The following is a 27,473-nucleotide window of genomic DNA, read 5'->3' as shown; positions in this document are numbered from 1 at the left end:
TGTCAAAAGCACAGCACAAAGGAACTCATATGCAGCCATCTTTAGATAAGAGGCCATTGACCTTGCTCCTTTTCAGGTCAATAGGTCAAATGTACTGAGCTGGGTTGACAACGTACAGCCAAAATGGCAGGCTATTTTGTTTCAGTAAAGTGAAACATGACCCGCAGACCACCGACCCTGAACAGCCAGGCGGTGTTTCCGAGGACAAGCGGGTCAGGAGTCAGCCTGGACATGGTGTGCAAGTTGATTAGCCGGTAAAAGGCTAGAATTGGCCAGAGCTATAAATAGTACACTGAATGAGGTGAAAACATGCCACAGGGAGCTGTGTCCTTTTCCATCATCAGATAAGCACCACTGCTGGGTGATACCTCAAGATGACTATTGATCAAGACTGCATAATGATGTGAGCCATGCTGACATGCTACTGGTAATATACAACCTTAAAGACGAATAACTTTGGAGACCCAGACTTGTGATTAACCCCTGCACCTAATCTATACTACACAAGATCCCCAGTGGTCAGTTCATTCTGTTCATTTGTGTCTAGCTAGAATAACAGAATGACGGAGCGGTGGAAAAGATCCATGGCAATTTAGGCAAAATTCCCAGTTCTGAAATAAAGAAATAATTACACATTTTTCTCCTTACCCGAGACATGTTGCCAAGACATGTTTTTTGTCTTTGCGCTGGAGCTACAAAATAATGGAAGCTAAAAGCTGGTTAGCATCATGCAAACTGCATGCATAAAGACATTGTTAAGAGTTGTTAAGTAATCTCAAATAGGCTTGCTTATGTGCTTTCTCTGCCATATGCTTCTAGCTATAGAAGATTCAAGATTGCTGACACTTCTGTTTTTATCTCCTGACATTCTTTTGTCTGTTTTTATAGATAACAACACGTCATGCAGTGTTAGAAACCAAGTTCCTTAAACCAAGACTGACTGCATTTGCAAATTCAGGTTTAGCCGTGTGATATTGAATTACTGTGGTCTCATTTCCATCGTTCAGATATGAAAAACAATGTAAAGCTGCGTGTGTTCATTGTGCTGTTTCTCTTTTTGATATGATAGAAAAAAACCTTGCAGTAGAACGAGGACACTAAAAGAATGGCTGATGTCATTTATTGGCATAACAGGGATGTTCAAATGAGTTGCAGACCTATAGCTGATGAAAGCCATTCAGGATTTACAGTGGAGAGCTCCACAAAGGCATCTAAGAACAAATGTAAACATATGCAATGTCTATTGTTTGAACACATTTCCATTCTGGGTGCTTGTGGGTCACTGAACACATTCAACGAACTACAAACAATAGAGTAACATATGTAGTTTAACACACGTTAATAACATGCCCCTGGCCCTCAAATATCAGGTACACTGGCTTCAGAAATATCACAGACATTTCACTCAAGCTGTTTTATTACAGGTCTCAACAGTTCTGGGAATAAAGTCACATTTCCAAAACAGTTGCTGCAAACCCCAAAACACTATCATTTTTGCAATTTTGCATTTCGCCACCGCGATGCTCTGACATCCAAGACCTTTATCCTTTATTTCACAAGCAAAAGAAGAAGTCAATCTGCCACAAAACTGCAATACTTTGCAACATGTCATTGGATCAAAATGAATGTGTTCAAACACACTACTTTGATACAGATGCGGAAGTTAGAGACCACCATTCGTTTAATGAATTTCTAGTCAAAACAGCCAAAAAGTTATTTTTCTGGAGATTTTTCTGTGTAAATAAGACAAGATGATCGACATGCCTAAAGTAAGTCAATGGAAAATAAGTGAAAAAAACAGTAGTTTAAAAATCTGTAGTTTAAACAATGATACATAGACAATGTCAAATACACAGAGAAAATGGAATTATTAACAACCATGGAAAACCTGGTAGACCACCATAAGATAAACAGTTCTTGAAGCCTTCATCCTTGACAGATAGTAGAAAATCGAGCTCCAATTTTTTCTTCAGATCTGAAAAAATCTGCAGGTGTTTCTTTCCATCCTTCCACTGTGAAAAGACAACTCAACACTGAATCCGAAAGGATGTGTAGCTGTCAAGAAGCTGCTACTGAGAAAAGGAATTAGACAAAAAAGAAGAAAGCTGCTGGTGTTCTCAGAACAATGGACTGTGTTTGAGAATACCTGGATTGTGAGAAGCAGAAAACGCAACCAATTTCTGAGGCTGAAAGCAAGTATCCTGAAAAGAATGGAAGCTGTAGCACTGGCAAAGAGTGGACACAGTAAATACTAAAATTCTGATTTTATACTTAGTTGTTGAGGCTTCTGTGTAACTGTCTGTTAAATATATGTTTAGATACTTGTACTTGCGGCTGTTTTGACTGGAAATTAATTAAATGAACGGTGGTATCTGACTTGCACAATATTTGCATATTACATGTAGTGCCATTAACATAATAAAAGTAATTATTTGCCTCAGTGAAAGTTGGGTTTAATTTGCTTTAACAATGGAAACCATCACAGACAAGCCATATTATCTTTCTTCAGTTTGGAAAAATTATGATCACAGCTTTATACGTTCAGTTTCAGTGTACATAGTTTAAATTGCAGCCATCAGCTACAAATGCCAACACACAAGGTTAGTTCTCTGTATTCCATTTGCAAGTGTATGTAAAATAGTGATTGTACTTTTAATAACAATTACATGATTTTCAAGATAAATCTGTTTTGTCTGACACATTAAGAAATTACTCAAGTTTTGGTAAAATCCAGTCCCGTTACGGGGTTTGCAGCATAAACTGTTTTAGAAAAATGCAAAGAAAAGTTGTATCTAACCAGTCAGAAGTAATATTTCATGAAAAAAGTTATTAATTCATTAAAAAGTTAGAGCCCTGCCATGATGGTCTTGCATCATTTTTGGCCATTTTGTATTTGTTTTGAGCTTCACGGTGGCTTAAGCTACAAATAAATAAAGAAACATGCTTAAAACAAGTAATGAATCATCACAGTAGCAATAGTAAAGAAGGTTAAATCATTTTGGAGGGAGAAAACAGTATCATCTGCAAATTATCATCAACAACAGTATCAAACAAGGCATCCTGCATAACATTCAAACAGAGTAAGGTTTTACACCAACATTTTTCTAAGACAGGCATTGCTGACGGAATCTGTGTGTGCAGAAAAACCTGAGGCGCACAGTCCCTGAAGTTCACTTAGCAAAAGTGTGCCTACATACGCATTGTGTCTCTTCATAAGTTCACTTTTTAACACTAAGTTTGGTCATCTGAAGGCACTCCTCTTTCAGTGCCTCAATGTCATTTTTATAGGAATTTGTCTTGACCTCTCCGTAGAGGTCTGGTTTCTTGGTGGCCAGAGGTGTTTCCACGGTGATGGAACCTCCCATCAGTGTATCTGTGTTTTGACCGCGGTGGAAGAGGCCCATCAGGGCGGCCAGTGCGCGGCTCACGTCGTTACGGGCTCCTTCATTGACAAAGCAGTAGAGGATTGGATCTGCTACACAGTTGAGGCTGGTGAGAGCAAGTGCTACATGGTATGCGGCAAACAGTTTCTCCTCCACCCCACAGTCGCAGGGGTTACTGAAGATGAGCACACTGCGCCACAGCAGTAGCACATGGTAGGGCGCAAAGCACAGCAGCACAATTAGGATGAGGCTGAGGGCCAGCCTCTTGATCTTGGCCTTCTCCTGCCGTTCAGTGGAGACATTTCCACGCACTGCCTTCAGGATGCCTCGATACGCTGCGAACATACAGCACCAGGGAGCCAAGAAGCCCAAGAAGATTCGGTACAGGTTCATGCCTGCCACCCACTCCTGCATCGGATACTTCTCGAAGCAGAAGGTGCGGTTGAAACGGGCCTCAAAAAGCTCATCATGGAAGAGTGGGGCTGAGTTGGCCACCACTTCTATAACCCAGACCAAGACGCTTACCAAAATGGCTGTCTTGACGCGACGCACCTTGGCAAACTTGAGCGGATGGGCCACTGCCAAGTAGCGATCCACAGAAATGCAGCAGAGGAATGCGATGCTGACGTAGATGTTAGTGTAAAAGATGAAACCGAAGAGTTTGCAGGACCCTGGCCCATGGATCCAGTTATCATGCTGCAGAAAGTAGTCAATCCACAGTGGTAAAGTGGCTATGTACAGAAGATCAGCCACAGAGAGGTTGATCAAGTAGACGCCCAGCTCGTTTTTTTGCCTCACCTGTAAATAAGCGGCCCACAGGGCCATACAGTTGGTAGGGAAGCCAAGGATTATAACAATAATGTACAGCACTGGCTGGAAGAACTGGTCAATGTTTGAGTCAACATTGCAGGTGGTCAGTGTCACGTTACACATGATCTCTTCACTGTTTTTGAGACTTGATATAATGATCAAGAAATCAGTGAGCTCCCTGAAGTCATATGTCAGGCCATATTTTGGAAGAAAATTGAGTTTTGGTACAAAACAAAAACAGCACTACAATCCATACAGACAGGAAATTCCACAGGATGCATTCCTTGCTGTTTTCAGTGTATGACTGTGGCACAGAAAACACAGCCCATATCCATGCTGCTCAAGCATGGTGGGCTTAGGGCATCATATGTCTCTAGCACACTTCATGGCTGGTTCTTTAACCTTTCCACAAGAGATACGAAAGGTTGAAGCCAAAGCTAACTTACAGGTATTCCAGCATGCCCAGCCTCAATGTTGAAGCTTCTATTAATCCTTGAGAAAAATCACGAGTGATAAGTGGATAAAAGAGAGAAAGGGCCTGCTCCTTTAGCAGCATGTAGCAGCTGGGCTCCACAGCATGGTCTCCTCCCTCCCTGCTTTCACTGAACACTGGTCTCTGATTTATTTTGGTTGGCTCCATCAGCGATGTCCATCTGGAAAGTGGAAAAGAGATGTTAGATAATGTGAGTTATTCGCCAGGTTAAATATCCTTTTCCAGAATTTTTTCATCCTTTTACAATGCAGGACACTTATTAAATTGAAATGGTGAGCTTATTGTGACCACAATATAGAGAGGTTGGTGTTGATGAACTCAAATGTTCTAACATAATATTATGTCAAAACACACTGTCTGTTACAATACGTTCTGAGGGCACCAGCTTGATGGCACTGTAGCACCAGAAAGTGTGATGGGCATAACTTATAATGCATTTTCTTAAAAGAGAGTGAACATTTATTCTGGAGAAGAAAGTCAGATATACTAGACATGACAACTTACATTAATATATTAATAATTATTATAATATTAATAAGATTTATAAAATACACTATTAAAGGTTCCCTTGAAAAGGCTGAAAACCCAGCAAAACTGACCCAACAATAATTAATTGTTGTAGCAGTGCTGCGACAGGCAATTTTACAGTTATTGTGACTATAGTACTCTACAAAGGCTTCTCCTCCTCTGGTTCCTCAATATCAATGCCTAAAGCCACTGACTGCTGTCAAAGATAACATGAAGCATTTTTAAACTATATAAAGCTGTTAAAACTACCGTACGTGTCACGTAGCCATGTGGAGTGAAACCAAGCTCTATCTGCTTGGAACTGTTTGTATCTTCCCGGAGACATAGGCCCAAATGGCCAACGGCTGAGCAGAGGAGATAAAATGAAATGTTGGGTGTGCAGAATTAACGAATGGCTGTAAACAAGGCACACCAGAACCAGCTTCATCATCCTGTGTCTCTATACACGCTCACTTAGCCCTGAGACTGTTTCACTGGGACTATTCATTCATCACCCCAGCAAAAATAGCAGCACACACAGACTGGACTATTTCCCAAAAATCAATTAAAAGCTTACTTTTAAACTTCTCTGCCAAACAGAAGGATTAGTGATGATGACTGTTTATTCTTTTAATACCACTGTATATCATATTTTATCATGAGAGATTGTTAGTACTGATGAATCTGTCCACATACTATCTTTAAAACAATGAGACATTTCCAGAAAAGGTGACTATCTGGTGACTGTGCAGACTGTATTTAGGTTTGCGTATGATGATGAAGATTGGGAATTTCTGATTTGAATTAGGTCACCAACATGGAGATTCAGTGCACTGTCCAAAATTCCATTTCAAACTCTGACTTAAACTGTAGGAATGAATGTTCTGTCAGCTCAGAATGTGAGATGAATAAACATTGTATGATGCAACAGAATCCACCTGGGTTCATACAAGAACATTGAATGCAGAGTTTACATTGTCTGCACTGTTCACAAATCTCAACCGTTAGAAGTCAAAAGTTTATTTTAGTTCTGCTATGCCATTCAAATCAAATTACCTAATGACAGATTTCATTATGTAGTGAGATACACAATAAATTACATTTACACTCAGTTTATATTCTGTTTTGACATGGTCAAGCTTGCACTTCCAACTTATATCCAGTTTGTTTTGATGTCAAAAGGTTTTCTGCAAAACACAAATTAAAACCATAATATCTCCTCTTTCACTTTTAAACACAAATGTGGTTTTGATTGAAGGCGTAAAAGCTGTACTTCCTACAATTTCTCTGCCTGCTTCAATGAGCTATGAATGAAAACCCACATACACCACGTGCAGCTTTACATGGGCACAAATCTTATTATCAAAGGCTCAACAAGAGAAAACACACACATCACAAATAATGCCTGGTTTAGATTACAGCTTCAGGCTAGAGTCGTGTGCTAAAAACACTAGACCTAATCAGTAAACATTTTATCATCACAATCAGTAAAAAATAGCAAAACAAACAGGTTTGCCTGAATAGGCTTTGTGGCCACTGTGTGCTCCAGCGACATGCTATAGCTCACTGTGACTTTAATAAGCAGTTATGAGTCAGCTGCCACTTAAGCGGTGACAAACAGCACGCTTGCTTTTTGTGTTGAGAGACACTGAATAAACCTGAAGATCACTGACTACTATTGATCTCATTCACTGTATTCAAGCTTCACTTGACATTACCTCAGTCTACCTCATGTTGGCATGCTAGATCAACAGCAACATTTGGCTTAACTTAGGTAGAACTGAACATGAACTACGGTCTACTTCACTTTTGCTTCGATGGATTTTAAACTATACTGCATTTTCATTTTAGGGAGCCAAAACAAAATCCAGAGTGGAAAATCTTTGATACGATCACAGTTTGCATTACCAGGAGAGAAGATCGTCTGAGACTGTCAAAACCAAAAGCTGCTAAAAAGCTGTCTGGTCCTGATCACTTCAGTGAAAGATCAAGATAAAGATCAAGGTTTTCAGGAGGTGGATCATGTGACACACATGCTTCCAAGTGAGAAAAGTATATGAGTGATTAAATACATCTGTACAGAGTCACCAATGTCCAGCATCACATTTGATCTTGGTTGCAGATCTTATGTGCAAATTAAGTCTGCATCTGTATCTATACTTAATGAGTTCCTTTAAATGGATGCAAAATAATATAAAGCAATCAAAAGTACTCCTGTTCTCAAGCACTGCATATTGTTTCACTGTATCACGTTAGGACACCTACACTGTTATACCCATATACCTATTATTTGTCTCGGATTCAAGAGTCCTAAAATCTAAAGAACTAGTACGTGACCTTGGTGTACTAATGGATCTTAGTTTTAGCAGTCATGTCAAAGCAGTTACTTAATCAGCTTATTATCACCTTAAAACATCAACAAGATTAGAGATTTTCTGACTAAACCAGACCTGGAGAAACTCATCCATGCCTTTATTTTTAGCAGGATCGATTACTGTAATGGTCTCTTAACTGGACTCCCAATACAGACAATCAAACAGGTTCAACATGATTCAAAATGCAGCTGCCAGTTCTCACTAGGAGTAAAAGAAGGGAACACATCACCCCATTATTAAATCCTTACACTGGCTACCAGTCTGTTACAGAATAGACTTCAAGATACTATTACTGGTCTATAAATGACTCAATGGTGCAGGACCAGCATATTTATTTCATATGTTGCAGTGATATGAGTTAAGCAGAACTCTCAGATCGTTAGGTACTAATCAGTTAGTCCTGCTGAAGGTAAAGACTAAACATGGAGAAACAGCGTTCAGCTACTATGCTGCTCTTAAATGGAACCAGTTGACAGAGAGCATTAGAAAAGCCCAACCCTGGACACTTTTAAATGCAGGCTCAAAACGTTCCTATGTGAGCAGCGTTCAGCTCAGTTTAAACACTGTTAGTGTTTCTATGTCCTTTTCCTCTGTAATGGCCCTTTTTTTATCCTAATCAAACGTTTACTTTTTAATTTGATTTTTTGACTATCCTAATTTAATTTCTGATTTGATTTTTAATTTAATGATTTTCTGTTTTAAATCTATTGTTTTAATCATGTTTTCTATTCTTATTTACTTTATTTTTTTAACAACTGTATTTTCTCACCTGTAAAGCACTTAGAATGACAGCAGTGTATGAAAGGTGCTTTATAAATAAACTTGCCTTGCCTATATATCCTATGTCTAGCCTTATATAGAATGGAGTTTCTGCAGTCCTCATTGAAAAATCATGAATTCTTTGTTTTGTGCAGTCACTGAAGACCATTTGAACGTACACAGACATCAACATTAAAGTTATTATTCTAAGTCTTCTTTTTACCAAGCAGATTAGAGTCAGTGTTGAATTTTAACTTATCTACTCTATTTTGTGTCCAGTGGAGGAATTCCATGAACTTCTCTACCACAGTAAAAAGAGTGTGTGAAAACACCTCAGCACTGGAGAGATCACGGATGTCAACAGCTGGGAAGTGTAATATCAAAGAAGGCAAAAGGAAACTTATTCACCACTAGTGTACCAGGGCAGAGGATGCAGACAGGAAGGCCATGCATCTTGATACTATAAACAGGAAATTTTACATTTTAAACAAAATGGCACTTCCATTTAAAAGAATAAGTTTAACAATGGTCAAATGACTGTATTCTCTGTAGGATATGTGAAGTTCAGAGTGAACAAACTATGTTATAGGCCTGCTTACTAAAATCGAAAAAACTAAAATTTTTTACTAGCCCACACACCTACAGCAGTGTTTCCTAGCCCAGTCCTTGGGGACCTTCAGATAGTCCACATGTTCAGTGTTATTTATTGTTCAGATGTACTGACAGCAGAGATAGGATTACACAAAATCCTTACAGGAAAGTCTGTCACTCGGCAGCCCTCTTGGCAACACCCCCAGGGCAGTTATTTCCAGTCATAAAGCAGGCTCCTATCTCTTTAAACATGGAGTTACCTGTAAACTGAAAACAGAAGGCCACATATCGCTACAATGAGGGAGGAATTTTCCTGCTTGAAACTTTACCAGAAGGCTGATTGGGTCTTTTTACTGAAAGGCGGGACTTTCTCTGTAAACAGACGGCATGTTAAGCTTTACAAGCTTTCCTATTCAGTTTTCAACCAATGAACTGTCTTGTCCTCCTTTAATATTGCTAGACATGGCTTTGATTTTCTGCTCCCCATCACATACATCTGAGATGAAATTATATGTGCTATTTCAACATTTTATGATACTATTTTACAAGCAGAAAAATCACATTCAAATCACAACGTCTGCTCCTGCATGATCCAAAGTCTAAAATCATAGCGAGTAACTAAATAAACAGTGAGTAACTTAAAACAATGGGAACATATTGGACACATTCATAATACATGTTATTCACATAGGAATTTAATGAACAGAGGAAGCTGCCGAACACATAATCCAGGAACTGTGATTCAGTCCAAAACAATAGAGCCAAGAGTATGAAATACTAAGAAAGAAACTGATCAGCTTGGGATTCATTCTTCCTCATGCGTCAGCAGAAGAACTGAGAAACCTCAAGGAAGGAAACTTGCTAATATCCTCAGAAGGAACGTTTTTACCTAGTACCTTATTCCAGGAATCAACTTCTATACAGAGACCTAGACACTGACATCAAAAATGGAGAACATTATCGCAGCAGCATGATATGCTATGAAGCGCATATAAGAGCAGACACAGTTAGAAAACAGAGAATAAATCAGAACCAAGTATGAATAACACTGTGTGTATGATTTTAGGATAAACCGGACTCATAAAGGGAAAGACCAAACTGGTAAAACAACATTGTGCTGAGGCCTTCACAAAGGAGTGAGAAGACTACTAAAGATGGACATTAAAGAGCCCAAATAAAACACAAAGCACTTATGTTACATCTAAGTCAGCACTGCGCCGGTATAAAAAATGTTTGTTCTCACTACACAAGGGGTGAAGGAGAAGACTGAAGTCTGTATACGAGCACTGGAGAAGAATATGGAGATATGGAGCCACAGCAAACCTGGCCATCACAGTCTAGAATATAGTCTGCTAGGCTGCCAGCGGGGATTAGCTTACCTCATAACACAAAGGCTCTGCTGACTCTCAGCTAGTGCTTCAGCACAATGCATTTGCAGTGGCTCCCCTCCAATCTGCTTACCATGCACTTTCCTATTTTGGAACCTCATTTTCCACAATCGTCCACCCTTTTGTATATATTTCTGAAATGTCAAAGGATACAAATTGGATGGATTTCACATAAGAACCCTAACATTGAGTCCATCTAGGCTACAGTGTCTAACCACAGTATCTTAAAGAGAGTGAGTAATTTCCATAATTTATTTCGGTAGGCCATATGCAAATGTGGGTGGAGAGTATACATGTAAAGTAAGCAGACATCAGGGCAGACAGTGAACTTTGGTAACCCAAACTCAGGGACTGATAGTGAAATATGATTATGTTTCTTGAAACCAACTGAAGACACAAAGCCTTAAAACAAGAGATGCACAATACTAATATCATATCAGTATTAACAGATACTTGCTCAAAAAATTTCCATCAGATAGATGTTTATATTTGACTGACTTTTCAAGGATTTGAAGATGTATTTATTGTACTCCACACATAAAGGACGTTTAGGTGTTTAGGTGCTGTGCTGAAATCTCTGTATTTTACTGCATTTGGACGCTGATCCATGTAGTTCCACATTTTATAAATGCTAATGTATCTGCATCAGCCGACATGTACATGAGCAATACTGTATATCTGCATCGGCCCGCAATTCTCATATCATGCCGAGAAAAAAAAAAATGACAACAAGCAATATAATTTTAAAATCAAATTACTTTCTTTTTACATACAACGATAATAATTTAGAAGAAATAACATTTATTTTCATTAATATTTGTGTTATTGCCTCAAACCAAAATCAGATGTATTTTACTGTTTACAGTGTAACAATGTACCTAACTATATTCTCCAATTGTAATGCCATCCTTTCCTTCGACCACTGGAAGTTGAGTAAACTGAGGTCTGTGGGGATTATCTGGGTGTTGTAAAGGTGACTTTTTTGAGGCCAATTAGTTTCTACACACCTCTTCATTTAATGCAATCTTAGCAGGTTTTTCTGGATTCACCTATCACCCATCGTTCTTTAGGCGTTGCCAAAGATCAAGTTATCCAGTGGGATTAAACAATGGACTATGGACCCTTTAGTGTATCCACCCATGTGTGTCATCTCCACTGTGCAGCCTACTGTCTGCTTGCTGCACAAAGCAGGTCAGTTCAATCCTACAGTGTAATTAATATGCCTACTATAAACATTAAAGGAAGCCTGCAATCAGTTTCTATGCAAATGAAACAAAACACGTGTATCTGTTATCAACCATTTTGATGGAAGAAGAGCAGTCATTACTGTGACATATTAATGACATTAATGCATGAAGCATCTCCAAGTGCTGTTTCAAAGCGAAAAATCAGGCTTAATGAAGAATGATACTTCTAGTTTCATCAAACCTTCATGAAATTTCCAATTTAATTAGGGTCATCATCAAGAGTGTCAAACAAGGTCGTTGTTTCAATCAAGTCAGACTAACTTTGTGCAATGCAGAATGTCAGCCTTGTTAAGTAAGCCCTAAGATTTTCTGTGAACAAAAGGTCCTGCACTGCGTCAACTCAAATGAGTGATTGCTGAAAAATAACAAAAAAGAAAAACAGAAACGCTACAGAGAGAATTGACCCACAGATGACCCCATCCATCAAGGCAATTATTCTGTTCTACACTGACACTGTGACAATAAGCTGTTTTTACATTATGAGAAGGAATACAAAAGCCACATAAATAAATGGACCCGTGAAAAACAGAGTCTGAACAGTGCAGATGAAGGGCATGTTAAGGGCATGACGGAATTTTCAACTTCACAAGCGTGTTTATTGAACCAAAAATATTCCACAACAGAATCTAAAATATTGAAATTCTTGTGCTTCTAAAAGATGCATTTGAATGAGTACTGGTTTACTTAGGCATGTCATATTTTAGTTACTTCAGTCCAGTGATTAGATGCTTGGCTCTGCTCCTGCCATATGGATTGTGTTGAGCCATTAACAGCTTTGTGTTTGTGACAGGCGTCCCTGTGGATCACGCCACTAGGTCATGCTAAATAATGAGCGTAAACACAGCACTTCCCGACGATGCAGCCTCCTCGCGGCCCTCTGAGCCTCTGCTCCCCCTCAGCCTGGTGGGAAAGACCCCATGTTATCACATAAGCCCCACAACAATAAACGCGCAGCCGGCATGAGCAGAGAGGAACTGGCGGCTTTTTAATCAGAGAGAGCTGAGAGATGGACCTGTCCACTTCCCTCCGAAGAGAAAGAAAGATGAGAAGGGAAGAGTGAGAATGAGCGTGCGCAAGAGATAGAGAGAGAGAGAGAGAGAGAGAGAGAGAGAGGGGAAGAGAGAGAGAGACGAGAAGGGAAGAGTGAGAAAGAGAGAGAGCAAGGTAGCGGAAGAGAGAGAAAGAGATGAGAAGGGAAGAGAGAGAGAGAGAGAGAGAGAGAGAGAGAGAGAGAGAGAGAGAGAGAAAGAGAGAGAGAGAGAGTCGAGAAGAGCGAGAAAGAGAGAGAGGTAGGGGAAGAGAGAGAGAGAGAGAGGAGAAGGGAAGAGTGAGAAAGAGAGAGAGGGAGGTAGTGGAAGAGAGAGAGAGTCGAGAAGGGAAGGGCGAGAAAGAGAGAGAGAGAGAGAGAGAGAGAGAGAGAGAGAGAGAGAGAGAGAGAGAGAGGGATATCAGCAGGAAGATCAAACTAAAATAGAGTGCCTGATTATTCTTTCGTTCATTAGGGCAGATCAAACATCAGACGTGATGACTTTGGGGCAGGGATACTATAGCCCAGTCTGGCGGGGCTTTGGCGAAAAGCTACAAGGGTAACTGAGGTTTATTTTTGTAAAGTCTACTGTACAAAGGAAGGGCAAAAGGACAAACTGCACACTAGATTAGACTCAGGGTTACAACTGGCAAGAGAACATATTTCAGTGGAATGCTTAAAAAATATAAAATTGTTTTTGTTTTGTTCTAAGTGAGCTATCAGATCTCAGTCATTATTATTGGGTTATTGGAAACAAATGTGTCCTCACATTATTCTAACAAGTAGGGCTGGGTGATATGCATAAAATTCGATATCAAGATATTTTCCACATATATCATGGTATCACAGTATCAAATGATGTTTAATTAATTTAGCATTAATAAAGTTACTAAGTATGTATTAATTAGCCCACGTTTCCTGAGTACTTGTACTCTATATTAAAACAATATCTTACAAACCTGAAATAGCCTTGACTGAGCTGTTCTGCCCTTTTTTCGTTGACATCAAAGTTAGCCTTAGACACAATCTGCTTTTTCAGAAAGGAAATTCTTAGAGATGCACCAATACCACTTTTTCCCTTACATTACTGATATTTGTTTCTTTAGTACTGACCGATACTGAGTACTGATACCATTACTAACTCTGTCTAACCTGATAAGTCCTGATATTTACACAATTAAATTTTTAAAATATTTTATTGTGATAAAATTTATGTTCTGTGTCACAAATAAATGCTTGGCTAGGTGGCATTTACTTGTTGGATTCAATTTCTTAAATTCATAAGAAAACTTATGTTTATTTACTGTATATTTAAGTATTTACTATTATAATTTTTTATTAGTAATAAGAACCATGTTTAACAACTTAAGTAAATTAAGTAAAATATTTATCGGTGCAACACTAGAAATTCTGTATATCGTATGTATTGATACAGTGATGGCTGGAGAGAAGCTCTGGTCCAGTCTGAGTCGCACTTACCTTCTGAGCATGATGTTTATGAAAAAATTGAGTTAAGAGTGAAGTTTGTTCATTAGTTTATGTATGAATGAGTTTATGTATGATCCTTAGTTGAGAATTCAGTTAGTTTGACTTTCACAGATGTGGTTTAGCTCACACAGTTATTCGTTTTTTATCTTTCTGTGGTTAGCGCTCAGCAGTTAGCAGTTAAGTTACATGTTTGTAGAGCTGCTTCATGTTTTAGCTCTTTTAAAAACTAAATGGATAAATAGATTTATACTGTGCGGTATGTGATCTGTGTTATGTCAGTTGTACATTTTATTATTCACTGATAAATTTATAGCAACCGACTGTCTAACACATGCAAGTGCCGCTGCCACTTTTATGATTAGAAGTGCAGAAACTTCACTCTTCTGTGTTTTTGTGCTCAGACCAGCTCCACAGAGTGAACAACATCTACAATATCATTCTTAGACACTCCCCCGACATTATCAATGCATTCATTATTCATGTATTTTGTGTACTTAAAAATTTAAAATGAGCATAAATACAAAATGTTCATTTTCCCCAACATGTATTTATTTATTAATCATTACTGTAGATTTTAGCACACATTTTAAGGTAAGCATTGCACTGTATTGTATCGTGGTGCTTATATCGTGCTATGTATCATACCATTACTGACAATACTCAGCCCTACACTCCTACACCCCACATTTTTTTTTCCGCTTGACAGCACAAACCACAGTTACAAACATGAGTTTCCTGTAAAGACTTCTAATGTGCTCAGCAGGTTAATATGCTAAATTAAATAGGTCGCTATATTGCTGAAGAGGGATTCTGCTTTGTGTCTTTTTTCTTTTGTCTGTGAACCTTAAGGCTAGATTACAGCCAGTAAGAGCTGACGTGCACCAAAGAGAAAACTGAACTGACGAGCTCGTGCAGAGTAGGTTGGTGATAGAGGGCGTGTTCGAGTGATGTCAGCTGGCACTTGTAGCAAATAATGATTTGGAGATTAGTGGAATCTGCAAGAAACTTCAAACTGTGCAGAGTGTCCATTTAGAAAGCACACTGCCAATCTGAGAAGGAAGATATGCTTGAAGGTATTTTTCTGAAGTGGGGATACTGAGTTAGAGGGTTCTTTCCCATCAAAGTGGTCAGGAGGACTCTGGAACACAGTTCCTCCATGTTCGTTCAACATTCCAGAAGCAGTAAAGCAGTTTTAAGCCTACAAAAGTCCAGTAAGATACAACAGCTTTGACAAATATATGCATATCTAACATATGTTAAATATAGTTGGCAAAACAACAGAACTAAAACTTATTTTTCAATTTTGCTCAAATTTTCTCTTTTGCATATAAACATAAAGATTTGTCTCAGAGAGGTAAAGCAGGCCATACATGACTGTACTGCTAACATTACAGGACGTGTTCAACCTGTTCTAAGACATTTGCATTGTAATGTAAAGACCCACAAACACAACACTATTGTTTGAAATGAGAAGGCTTGGTTGCAAAGCAAGTTTCTAGTGATACTATCACCTAGAAATCCAGATCAAACCAAGCCCCAAAGTTTGTATTTTCATGTGGAGTTTAGCACTGTGGTGAAAACTATAAAACAGCCTTAGCTCAGCATTAATGGAACAGAAGGCATATCAGTAGCAATGGTCAACAAAGCGCATGCTGAGCTAGTGCTACACCATGATATGCTAAAGCACAATTAGGTGATATGATAAAGCATAATTTTTTTCTTCTCACTGCATATCTAAAGTGACAGGTACGCAAACTGCTGCACGTAAAGTGTTATTATGAAAAGTGCTGTCTTGCACTGTCCTGTGCACTGTAATAAACTTGATCCTTCTGAATTTGTTGTTTCGCAGCACTGACAGTGAAAATTCCAGACATAGCGATGATATCATTTGTTCATAGCTTCTGCAGGACATGTTGGCCACATGTGGCACACACTGCAGTAAGGGTCACTGCGACTTTATACATAGACAAGCAAGTTCTTAAATTGCATGAGTGGAAGTCAAGAGCTCACCAACAGCATGCAGTTTAAAATAAACCCAACATAACTCATTACATTTTGAAGGTTTTTGTATAATTTCAGTTAGTAAACTATCCTCAAATGTTTACATGGATTTTCTCCAAATCCTGTGTGAAATGTAACCTCATTATGATAAAATAAAAGTTCACATAAACAGGGAGCTGTAAACACATAACCGCATGTATCCAAATCATCAACATCAAGAAGGTGACTTTTTCTAAATACATAACTATTTACGTAAATGCATAACTGTTTACATAATTATTTTTGTCAATATATCATTTGCTTCACATTGTTTTCATCAGTGTATGTTTCTGTTTGTTTGTATTTCATTTAATAAAACAATTTGTGATGTTATTTTAGCTATCCATTAATAATTTCTATTATTTCTTAAGTATTGGTATATATTTTTGGTTTTCATTTTGTTTTTCAGTAAAACATTAAGTTACAGTGGGGACCAGTGCTAAAAAGTGTTAAGCAAAACATACAACAGGTACCACTGCAGTAACTGTTTCATGCCCATAAATAATCACATTAAAAACTGAACCTGGTTTGCTGAAGGCCACACCAGCCAAGACAACTGAATCTAAATCTAAACAAAACTTCGAGTAGTGGTCGATACAGATACTGATTTGATGTTTTTACTGCTACCTGGTATCGGATTGGTGCAATATCCAGTCATATGTCTCATACATTTTTATAATGGCAAAGACATGGCAGGTTTTGTGCACTGAATACTAACACAAAGTATGTAGTTACAATGCTGTCAAACTGGTTGTTTTCTTTCTCGTATATTATACGTACACACACACACATATATATATATATATATATATATATATATATATATATATATATATATATATATATATATATATATATTATATACATTTTCAGTCACTTAACCAAATGTGACTAATCCAACTGTTGCCTAAACTGCTATAATTGAAACCTGCTGTGAGTTTTAAGCAGCTAGGACTGTCCCTACTCGCATGGCTTTTATTGCCCTGTGTTGAAAGCACATGATGACAGCTTACGAGTAATCAAAGGCCTCAGTTTTCCACAGTCTATCAGCACAGGCCTGTTGAAATGACAAGTCCAGGTAAAGATGTTGTGCATCACATTCCAGATTATGGATTATGACAACTAACAGCATACAGAAAATGCTCCTTGATAATGTCATCAGGTATATATAATTTTCTTTTCATCAAAGTCATTTAGCTAGACTCTATTCTCATCTCATGTAATGCCGCATATATCTACATTACATTTCTGCTCTGACTTTACCAGTGAGTCCGCATGGAACTACAAAGACATAAGGCCATGTTTTGAAACATGACAGAAGAACTATGACTGACTTTGACACAGAACTGTTCTTGTGTCCCTGAGTATGCCCCTTAAATGGCCAGGGCCCACCGGCGCACCCAAAGTTTTATTACACACTTATATGACCTCAGCCAGTTTGCATTTATAAGTCCCTGTAGTTACTGAATAATAAGCCTTAATATGTAATAATCCCGGGATTTTGAAAGGGGTTAAGTGAATTCCACAGCGTAATTATAACTGACAAAACGGACATACGCCCTTATTCCCAGGCTCTTAACAATCAGTTATGTAATCACACTAACCTGTCCAGCAGGACACAACAACAGAGTTGTATTTATAGCACCAAGCTAAGTTCAATAATATTAGTGAGCTATTACTAATGGGGTTGTCATGATACATCCCTATCAGAGCTTTGACTTCAACACCAATATCAATGCTTTACCAAAACCAAACTACAGCGATGGGAAACAAGTATTCAGAGACTTGTTTTTTGCTTTTTAATATACTTTCTGTGTATATAGGCCTGTGCCCAGTGACAATTAAACAAAGTGACAGCAGTAACAGCCCCCAGTGATAGTAAAAACTATTTTAATGCCAGTTATTAAAAAAAAGTTGTTCATTTATTGATCTGTTTATTAGTAATATTCTCACACATAAACATATCCAAACTTTTAAACATTGGGTGATCATTCATCACTACCACATTTATTGTACCTAACATAGATGAGAATGTTTAAGAAATGTAGCTACGCTGCTATCATGCCTGTCCAAAAACCCACCTCTATGGTATGGAGGACATTTTAGGACATCCTCATACCACAGCATCAGGTGAAAAACAGTCTTGGTCTCAGGAAAAAATACATATGTAAATACTTGTCTCAGCTCTTGTTCATGTTCAGGCAAAATGGCTTTAGAAAGGAAGGCAAAGGGCTAAGCTAAACAGCTACAAACTCTCAGACTGTAAAGTTTGTGTGACAGTCACAATTCTGTTCTATCTTACTAAATTAATTACAGTCCAGAGGCCAAATTAAAGATGACAATGTACTGCAACCACAGTCTTCCTCCTTCTACCTTTTCTTAGCCGATGAGATTAAATTCTCCTCTGTTATATAGCAGTTCATCATTCCATTTTTGTTTCCTGCAATGACGTGTAAAACTCCAGTACCATATGCAGAAAAGCAGCCCCATATCATGATGCTCCCACCTCCGTACTTTACTGTGCGTGTGGTATTTGGATCATATCCACAACCTTTCTTTCTCTGAACATGACGAGCTGAATTACTGCCAAAAAGTTATATTTTGTTTCGTCTGTGCCTGAGCACAAAACAGCTCTGATTTGTCTAACTGCTAAAGGAAATGATTGCGGTGTGGCTTTCAGGTTGTCCTGACTAGGTTTTCATTTGTTTAAGCCATGTCAGCCAACTACAAAGAATTGATGGTACTGAAAGGTAGATTATTGACTTGTTTATCACATCCCACAGGAAAGAAAAATGAAAAAAGATCTCCTTAATACCTCTGTAGTTTCTTCCAGACAGCAATGAGATCAGATGGAAAAACAATGCAGACTTTTTCTTAAGTCTCCTCCTGCTCAGATGTTTCTCTTGAGCAAAAGAGCCCAGTAATCTCACGTCTCCTCTCGAGTTTTAGTAGAGATCTCAATGAAGTCACATATTGTGCTCAGATTTGCTAACACTCATCTTCATCTGCAACTAAACTCTCATTTTTTCCTTTCTCTCTCCTGTATCTTGTGTCTCTTTTCTGTCTAATGCTGTTTATCGTAAGCATTGTTAGTGGAATCATCATCACGTTTCCTGAGCCATCAAAGAGCAACATTTGAGCAATAATATTTACTCTGGGATTACACTACAGAAAAAGAATGAATCTTTCAACACAGAATGTGACACTAATTATACTGTAAGTTATTACTGGGTTCATATTGTTAGTCCACCAGTCTTGTGCAGAAGTGCACCAAATCCAATGCTCGAATTACAGTCAAATGAGAATAAAAACTCATTAAACTCTACATTTATCAGTTTCTCAGCTTACTCTGCACATTACAGAACAGATAATGGCAGCATCAACAACAGCGATAAATATTACTGTAATTGTCCTTTGGCTGTAACCGCTTTTAAATATAATGTGTTGACTCTGATCAAGCGATGGCTGAGAGGTTTTCGCTTGTCCAAAATGTCATTACTGCTGATGTGGACGCTGGACTGTTCAAACAGCAGAAGCTTTTAAAATGTGAACATTAAGCAACTGAAAGGGAACTAATTCAATTGGGCCACAATCTACTCAACATGATGGATGAGCAGGTAGCAGAACAGGACCCAGACAAATCTTTCACTCGGTATCACCTTACATCACCCCGTCACTTATAAGCCTAGAGACACAAATTTGCTACATTAGTATAAATCAAGCCAAAGACCATCATTTTTAAACATGCAACACTGAGGATGGTATTTCACCATAACCAAGCACGTTATTTTTAGAGCAATGCATGTGATGCATACAGCATGGCAGAGTGAGAGAAGGTTTCAGTTCTCATTTCATACAATACATCAGCAGTTACAGCAGTTAACAGTTAGACATCAGTGATCAATGTACTGAGTCACACAGTCCCTGTAGGACTGAAAATCTAAATTACAACGGTTCACTTACAGCTGTGATATATACTGAAACTGTCAACATAAAAGATTTATAAAATGGGTAGCTCCAGTGGAACAATCACTGATTGTTATGTTGCTTGGCAACCATAGCCTACATCTAACAAACTATATTGCTAGGTGAAAAAGCTGTTTATTGTAATTGATACTGATAATAAATAACAAATATTAAGCAATATACCATTTATTGAACACTGTTTATATTGCATTTTAACTGATGTAAAATCACTGCAATACACAGTATCTAATGGCTTATTGCTTTATATTAAATGTGTGCATATAACAAATAATAGTTCATTATATAGTTTGTCTGGCCTCATGTTGTATTGCAATTGTTCCATATCATCTGTTACTTGGGATACACGATCAGAATCTCAGCAGATTCAGCAGATTTTTGCTCCAAACACGATTGGCCAATTTATTATTTTATTTCCGTTGGCATGTTGCAATTTTATGACGTACGTAAATAATGTGAGGCGGGTAGGTACACTCACGCTGTATTTGAAGGCTGCTGCTACACAGACACCAAAATGTCACAGCATAATTATACATGACTCATTGTGTAAATGGCCAGTTGATTCTTCCTTTCCATGTAGCATTTTAGTTGATTCATGTTGTTTAAATAGAAATTTAACAGCCTATTAAAGAGCAAATAATATTGTTGCTATTGCAACACTGTCTAAGAGAAAGTGCTGGAAATTGTTCTAGTGTGTTTTATGTGTTAGCCTTTAAATAGCGAGCTTTGGGTATTAAAGAAAAATGGCCAAAACTGGCCATGCGCCAATTGTCTGAAGTGTATTAAAGTGTATTAAAAATGTCATTTATAACAGCACTCAGAAGCGCTGTCATTTATAAGCAATAACATTCTGTGGAAATATCTCCCCATGAAGTCTGTATCTAAATAGTCAATTGTTTATTAAAGAAATACGAAATAAAAAATGAGCTCTTTGTCCTACACACTGCAAACTCTTCATCAGCATGGTACAAATGTTTTTCACTCTTTCAAACTTATAGCTGATTATGAATAAAGTAAACTCATATTCTACATTAATCACAGTGTATATATGACATTTAGGGCATGATTTAGCTAATAAACAGTGTGTTGCATCTTTAAATGGTGTCCAAATAGCAGGCTGACCCCAGCAGGCCAACGGAGCAGGACCTGTTGTGCTCTCTTGGCACAAACACAAGGCAGGTATTTAATACAGGCCTAGCAGGCTGCCTGTTTCACGCTCCGGTGGAGAGGCGGCAGTGTGTCTCTAGAAAGCCCAGGGCAGGCGTCCTGCAGGGAGAATTAATGATTTCAATAAAAGTGCCACATTTTCCACTCAAATCCCTGGTCGAGAGTTTTATTGGCAAGGCTTAATGCAGATCAAACTGCCCTGCTGTGCTGGACATGTGCTCAAATGCCAGGCACTTTTGCTATGAGCTGATGTCAGAATGGCTATCAGTGATATGATATGGATGCGGAGGACAGAAGCAGTCAGGTGCGTCTTAGAAGAAGGAAAAGTATCTTTACTCTTACTATGGAAAAACAGATTTAATATCTGACTCAGATGCACTAATGACACACTTCTGGTTTCTCAGAAACATCTACACACGTCTAATGTGGTGACTGTAGTCGTTTCATCTGCTTATGTGTTGACATGCTTAACTTGGCAGTTCTACTGTACACAGCTGGAGGACTGCAGAGGGACACTACCTCCACAAACAGCAGCAAGATATTCAAGAGCAGCAACGACCTGCAGCGAAAATATTTCAAAGCAAAGCATGACTAAGTCATATGATGAGAAGAAACTGGATAGGGCCACAATGGGCCAAAGAAAAGAAAAATATCACAGATGAAAGGCCTGTTACCAGCACCGTCAGTGAGAAATTGGTTTTAGAATGGAGTTTCGGATACTGAGGAAACTCAGGTGTCTGGCTAGAGGTAACCTTATATATTATTCACAACATACTGTCGCATCTGAAAGATCAACCTCCTCTTTGCTGGCTAGTGAGTGTGTTTGTCTTTCTATACCTTTGAGGCCACATGGTCTTACAGGGACAGAGAAATGCATAATATTTCACTACATTATGTTGGGCCTAACAGAAAAATTATTATTAAAAATTATTATTATTTTTTTAAAAAATCCAAAAAGAATTTTGAAAATAATTCAAACCAGAAACTTTGCTTACTTGTTAAAAACTGAAATATCCAGTCTTCAGGTATGGTATGGTATAGATTCAGATTCACTATTCACTACTGTTTCAAAGAACTGTTATACTTCTGTTTAGCATTGTGTTTAGGTAACACAGTGGTTAAAGAAAAAGTTCCACGTAAAACCATATTTACACACTTTCTCCTTCAAAGCAAAACTTTAGTTTTGCACTGGAGCTATAAGGTCAATACAATAGAAGTCTATGTCACTGAAAAAAGATTTATAGTAAAACAGACTTACATTCATTTTTGGCTACATTAGCTTTGCAGATTGAGTGCAAAACCAACCTTTGTTTAAAATAGGAAATTGTGTAAATATGTTTTTTGGTGAAGCGGTTCTTTAAGGCCAGTCTTTAGGTCAAGGTCAGATAAGAGCTAGCTTTAGGATTAGGTTTAGAGATAAAGGCGAGTTACATTAAAATTCAGGTCCTAACGAGAACTAAGTGTGACTGTGCATATGAGAGTAAAGCAAGAGAGAGGGAGAGAGAGAGACAAAGAAAGAAAGAGAGGGGGGGGAGCAGGAGAGAGGGAGAGAGAAAGAGAGAGTGAGGAGAAAAAAAGAGAGAGAGACGAAAAAAGGGAGAGAGACAGCAAGAAAGAGAAAAACAGACAAAGCAAGATATGGGTAAAAGAAAGAAAGACAGAGATAGGGAAAGAAAGAGAGAAACGAGAAAGATGAAGGGCAAGAGCAAGAAAAAGAGAAAAAAGACAGAAGTGAGAGGGAAAAAGACAGAGTGACTGCATGAGTGTGGCACAGTAAGAAAGAGAGAAAGAGAGAGAGAGGGGACAGAAAGAGAGATAGAAAGACAGTCAGTGACAGAGAGAGAGTGAAAGAGATACTGTGATAGAGATAGAGATAAATAGAGTAAGTGAGAGAGAATGAGAGAGAGAGAGAGAGAGAGTGAGAGAGACAGAGAGAAAGAGAGAGAAAGAGAGAGAGAGAGAGAGAGAGAGAGAGAGAGAGACAGACAGAGAGAAAGGCAGTGAGAGCGTTTTTTAATTCTCAGATCAGTCTTTACTGGGGAAATGAAACAGGTGTAACATCCACAAGTGCAGCTATCCAAACACTCTGATGGTGTAAACTGTGTTCAGAAAGCTGAAAAGAGGCTCTCCAAAATCATTTATCAAGTGAAAAGGGAATCTAAACATCGAATTATATAATCCACTTAACATACACTGAAACAGTGTTTTTTGCCACCTGGGCAGAGTTGGTTTTAAAGGGCAATGCCAGTTTTAATCATTCAGCATCGAGCAAGGAAATCCTGTTCTTAAGGGCAGAATTTCCTGTGCTGTATACAGCATAGCTTGTATGAGTATAATGTGGGAATCTAGAATGAAAAGGTCTTGCGACCCCAATCTTTGCTATGTTTAACAAGATGCATGGAGCTTGAAGAAGTATTTTGTGGTTTTCACACATTCTGATCAGCCCAACACCCATGATCTAAGATGGCTCACTTCACACTTCGTTTTTGTAAGATGTCATCACGGCCACTGTGTCAGCTTCACTAAAAGGCCTTTATCCCGGAGACCAAGAGGGACTGCAGATTACACCCAACACAGAGCATGCTAAGTTAGAGAGATGAATACAGAGACAGACCTACAACAGTCTGTATTATCTTCTAGCATCATTAAAAGTAAGCAATTTTCTTATGTAAGTTAGCGAACATGCAGAGAACAGGGAAATGTTTATATCAGCTCTGCATATCCAGCCACTTGGAATGTCAACTGTACTTCTCTCATAGATAATAGCTTTACTGAGGCTGCGGTGTTCACACATTACTGCAGAGCGAGCAGGACAGCAAATGTCACCCCATGCCAGCTATATTACTGTAATGTGCAGAATTATTTTACTTTTAAAAATATTTGTTGCACCTACAAATTGTCGCTGTCCAAAAAGAAACAAACATGCATCTCCAAAATGGTAACTTTACAGGAGAATGCAAAAACATTGATACATTATAATGGAAACGAATGTTAAGACATTTTATTTTTAAGTGATTCTGGAGCATTTTTTATTAGTCCATTCATCGGGAAATTTTCACACAATGTAAAAGACAGCTGCTCTGATCCAATGATGCAGAAAAATGAAACAGTCAGACTTCAATGATGTAACTAATGATCCAATCAACAAAAGTAACTTCCAAAAACAATTTAACCTATTAAACTTCAACTTTCCAGACATGCATTCCTCACTTCTAGCTACACCAGCTTGCTCTGTTTTCCATGTAATTACTGAATAATTAGACTCAGGATGTAATAAAAGTGAGTTTAAGAGGTTCAGCAGGAGTAAAAAGGTATCAGGTCAAAAAAGAAAAAAACCTACTTGAGTTCCCCAAGACTGCAGCAGGACTTCTAAATATATCCAGCATCTATCAGCACAGGAACTGAAGTTTGCTATACACTATTCTTCTCTTTTTGGCACCCTTTTGGTCTAAAATAAAATGCTAAAGCTGGAATGTGAGAGGTGTGAGAAAAAGCAAAGCAGCCTAAGTGCTGAACCAACAAAACGGAGTGAATCCATTAAACACTGGAAAAAGGAATTACAAGCTCCAGTGAGACTGAGTCAAAAAGCAGATTCCTTACAAATATACTTGAGTAGAAGTAAAGGTGCCATCATCTGAAAACACTCAGTACCAATCTATCACAACTTTAATTAAGCTCATGTAACTGAGTACCTTTACCAGCCACCTCGGTACATTCCACAGTGAACAGCACTGCTACAGGCCTTCACTAGCTACTTACTCCGTGAATGGTAATATGGGCAACAATAATACAATAATACTTCACACCTTTTTGCTGTAAATAGTTTGAGCAACAAAACAGGTTCTGTGTCCATGGCTCAAACTACAAATTACCTGCTGGTATGAGCTTATTGGTAAGTTTTATAAAAATACCTCACAGTGCCTCCATCCTGCTGTGGTAAAGAGTTTTTCCCTCACACAACTTGGTGTACAAAACAGACATTACCCTGCCGTAACACCCTCATTAAGCAGGCGGGTGGCGCTGGAGGAGACATGCCATTGGCCCTCAAGGCGATTACTCTGCTCTCCTCGTCACGCTTTTAATGTCCACTCTTATCTCACATCCCCAAGTGGGCAATTACTGCTCGCTCAACGCGACTGATTAAACGTCTGAGGGATTTTCTCACAAAGCCTGAGCGAAAGGGCCCATATCAGACATGCATGTGGGGAAATCAGCCTCAAGAATCATGGCCCCACTCAAAAAGATTACTGGGCACGCAGAGCTGAGGAGGGCATGATTCAGTGACATGCCATGAAAACAAAGTCAGTGGCCCATTAGATCATGGAAGAGAGGGAAAAGGCACCCGTCTCAGAGTCACATGCAGAGCCAAACAGTGTCTGAGATTCAAGCTGTGGCTTTCAGTTAAAAAGGACTAAAAACTGAAAAGGCTCTCTGTGCTTTCAGGGATATTTCATCTATTTGCCAAAAATGCCTCCTAAACATCATCATTTATTCCTGAACGGCTTCACTGAGAACTGTACTACTAGAGGTGTAATGGTGTACACATAATCAAAGTGAAGATTCAATTTTCAATATTTTATATGCTTAAAATGTATTTTTAAATAAAATTTGATTTTTTGTATGTTATTGTTTACTGTATGTTACTTTGCATAGACTGCAAACCATCATATCCTTGTGCAAAATAGTGATCTTATAACACAGTGCAGCTGAGCTATGAACAATGCAAATATGTATAAGGTGCACCTAGATGCCCCGACTACAGGGTTCGATCAGAGACATGATTTACATAAAAGACAGCTAATGACAGACCTTAAGAAGAGACAGAAGGGCATTCCAGATAGCAAGAGGATAGTGGGCCACTGCTGGCCCACTGGCTTTTTGCTCAGCATTTTCTGGGGAGCCCACTGGTGGTTAAGCATAGTGTTAGACAAAATGCTTTTTTTATCGCTCATTTTCCACTCATAGGCCAGTTTACTTATCTTCTTTTTGTTATCCTTTGTAAATTAGTTTAGTAAACAATTTTACCAGCAATATCAAAAATACAGCCGATTATACAGTTGTAGGCAATCTAGCAACAACACTTCCAACAAAATCAGTCATTATTTTTTTCTCTCAATTATTTGTAATGTTTGTCTTAGTTCATTTTCCAAAATAAAAGGCTCTCAGCCTGTGTCAATCATCTGGGTGGTCTGAGGGTAGACCGGCAGTGGTATACAGTCAGTGGGGTGCCAGCCTTATCAAGCAAGCAGACAGATATTTGCTTGCTATCTGGGACTCTTTCAAAGCTTCACTCTTTCATTACTGTATTGCAACCGTTACACCTTAAGTTATGCATATATTAACACTTGTCAGACTACTCTGCCTCTTTTTTCACAAAAAAAAAACCAAAAAAAATTCAGAAACCACATTAATATAATAAAGTAGCGTTAACGCTAATTTTCATCCACTTGGAACTCTGAGGTCGACGTAAAACAAAAGTATCTGGTAACTACAGTATGGAAATAAACAGCCTTATGTTCAAAAGTAACAGATGACCTATTGTCACAGCTACAGTCGAAAGAGGAATTCTGTGGGGAGAACAAACAAAACGACCAAAACCACAGCAGTACTGAACACACTTTAAAGGTGAAGGGGAACACTCGTTCTTTTGAACTGTTTCACATATCTGAAGAGGTACAGCCCACAGGAACGAAAATATCAGGCCTTTTTCAGGTGCATTTTCATGTTTCAGCGGAGTTCAGTACACCAGGCTGGCTTGACACAAGCCAGAGGACACGGCTGTCCATCCAAGGTAACGTGAGATAAAAGTTCAAAACAGAGTTAAAACGCCAATTTTACGTTTAGCTGCGTAGCGTTTAACTGAAAGCTTAAGATGTAAAAGTCCTCTGTAGTGTAAAGAATGAAACCAGGCACTGCTAACAGTGAAATTGCTCACCTCCTGAAACTGAAGCGCCGAGGCGTCCTCACTGCCTTACAGCCTCACAGCCTGCAGCACAGAGAGAGACCCGCTCCCAGTTCAGCAGTTTAACGGCTGCTCTGAGGGAAGTTACTCACTTTTCAGGAGAACATTCTGAGGCACATCCGAGACTGCAGCGGGTTCGTATCATCCGGCGGTGTGACTCCGTACTTCCCCAAGAGGAGAGAGAGTGAGCGGCGCGCCAGTTTGCAAACGGAACTTGCTGTCTGTCTGTCTCTGTCTCTCTCTCTCTCTCTC

At 38.6% G+C, this 27,473-nt stretch overlaps 1 protein-coding gene across 2 annotated transcripts; it reads right to left on the bottom strand.

The window, feature by feature from the left end:
* Positions 1 to 1,732: 1,732 nt before the first annotated feature.
* gpr4 (G protein-coupled receptor 4) lies at positions 1,733 to 27,473 on the bottom strand. Of its 2 annotated transcripts, none has more exons than XM_036562811.1 (2): positions 27,195 to 27,473; positions 1,733 to 4,846 (listed from the first exon to the last, which is right to left on the bottom strand). In XM_036562811.1, the coding sequence occupies exon 2, from the start codon at positions 4,314 to 4,316 to the stop codon at positions 3,219 to 3,221; it is 1,098 nt and encodes a 365-aa protein (XP_036418704.1). In that variant the 5' UTR covers positions 4,317 to 4,846; positions 27,195 to 27,473; the 3' UTR covers positions 1,733 to 3,218. The 2 variants fall into 2 exon arrangements, with proteins under 2 accessions (XP_036418704.1, XP_036418710.1); XM_036562817.1 differs by having other exon boundaries at positions 27,314 to 27,473.

Source organism: Colossoma macropomum, unplaced genomic scaffold (genome assembly GCF_904425465.1).
Source record: "Colossoma macropomum unplaced genomic scaffold, Colossoma_macropomum, whole genome shotgun sequence".
NCBI classification, from domain to species: Eukaryota; Metazoa; Chordata; class Actinopteri; order Characiformes; family Serrasalmidae; genus Colossoma; species Colossoma macropomum.
Note: the sequence above shows the minus strand (reverse complement) of the source record. Positions and strands in the feature narration are given on the sequence as shown.

Bases quoted from the DNA above. Each gene is read 5' to 3' on its own strand.
- gpr4 (XM_036562811.1), bottom strand. From the start codon at position 4,316: ATGTGTAACGTGACACTGACCACCTGCAATGTTGACTCAAACATTGAC.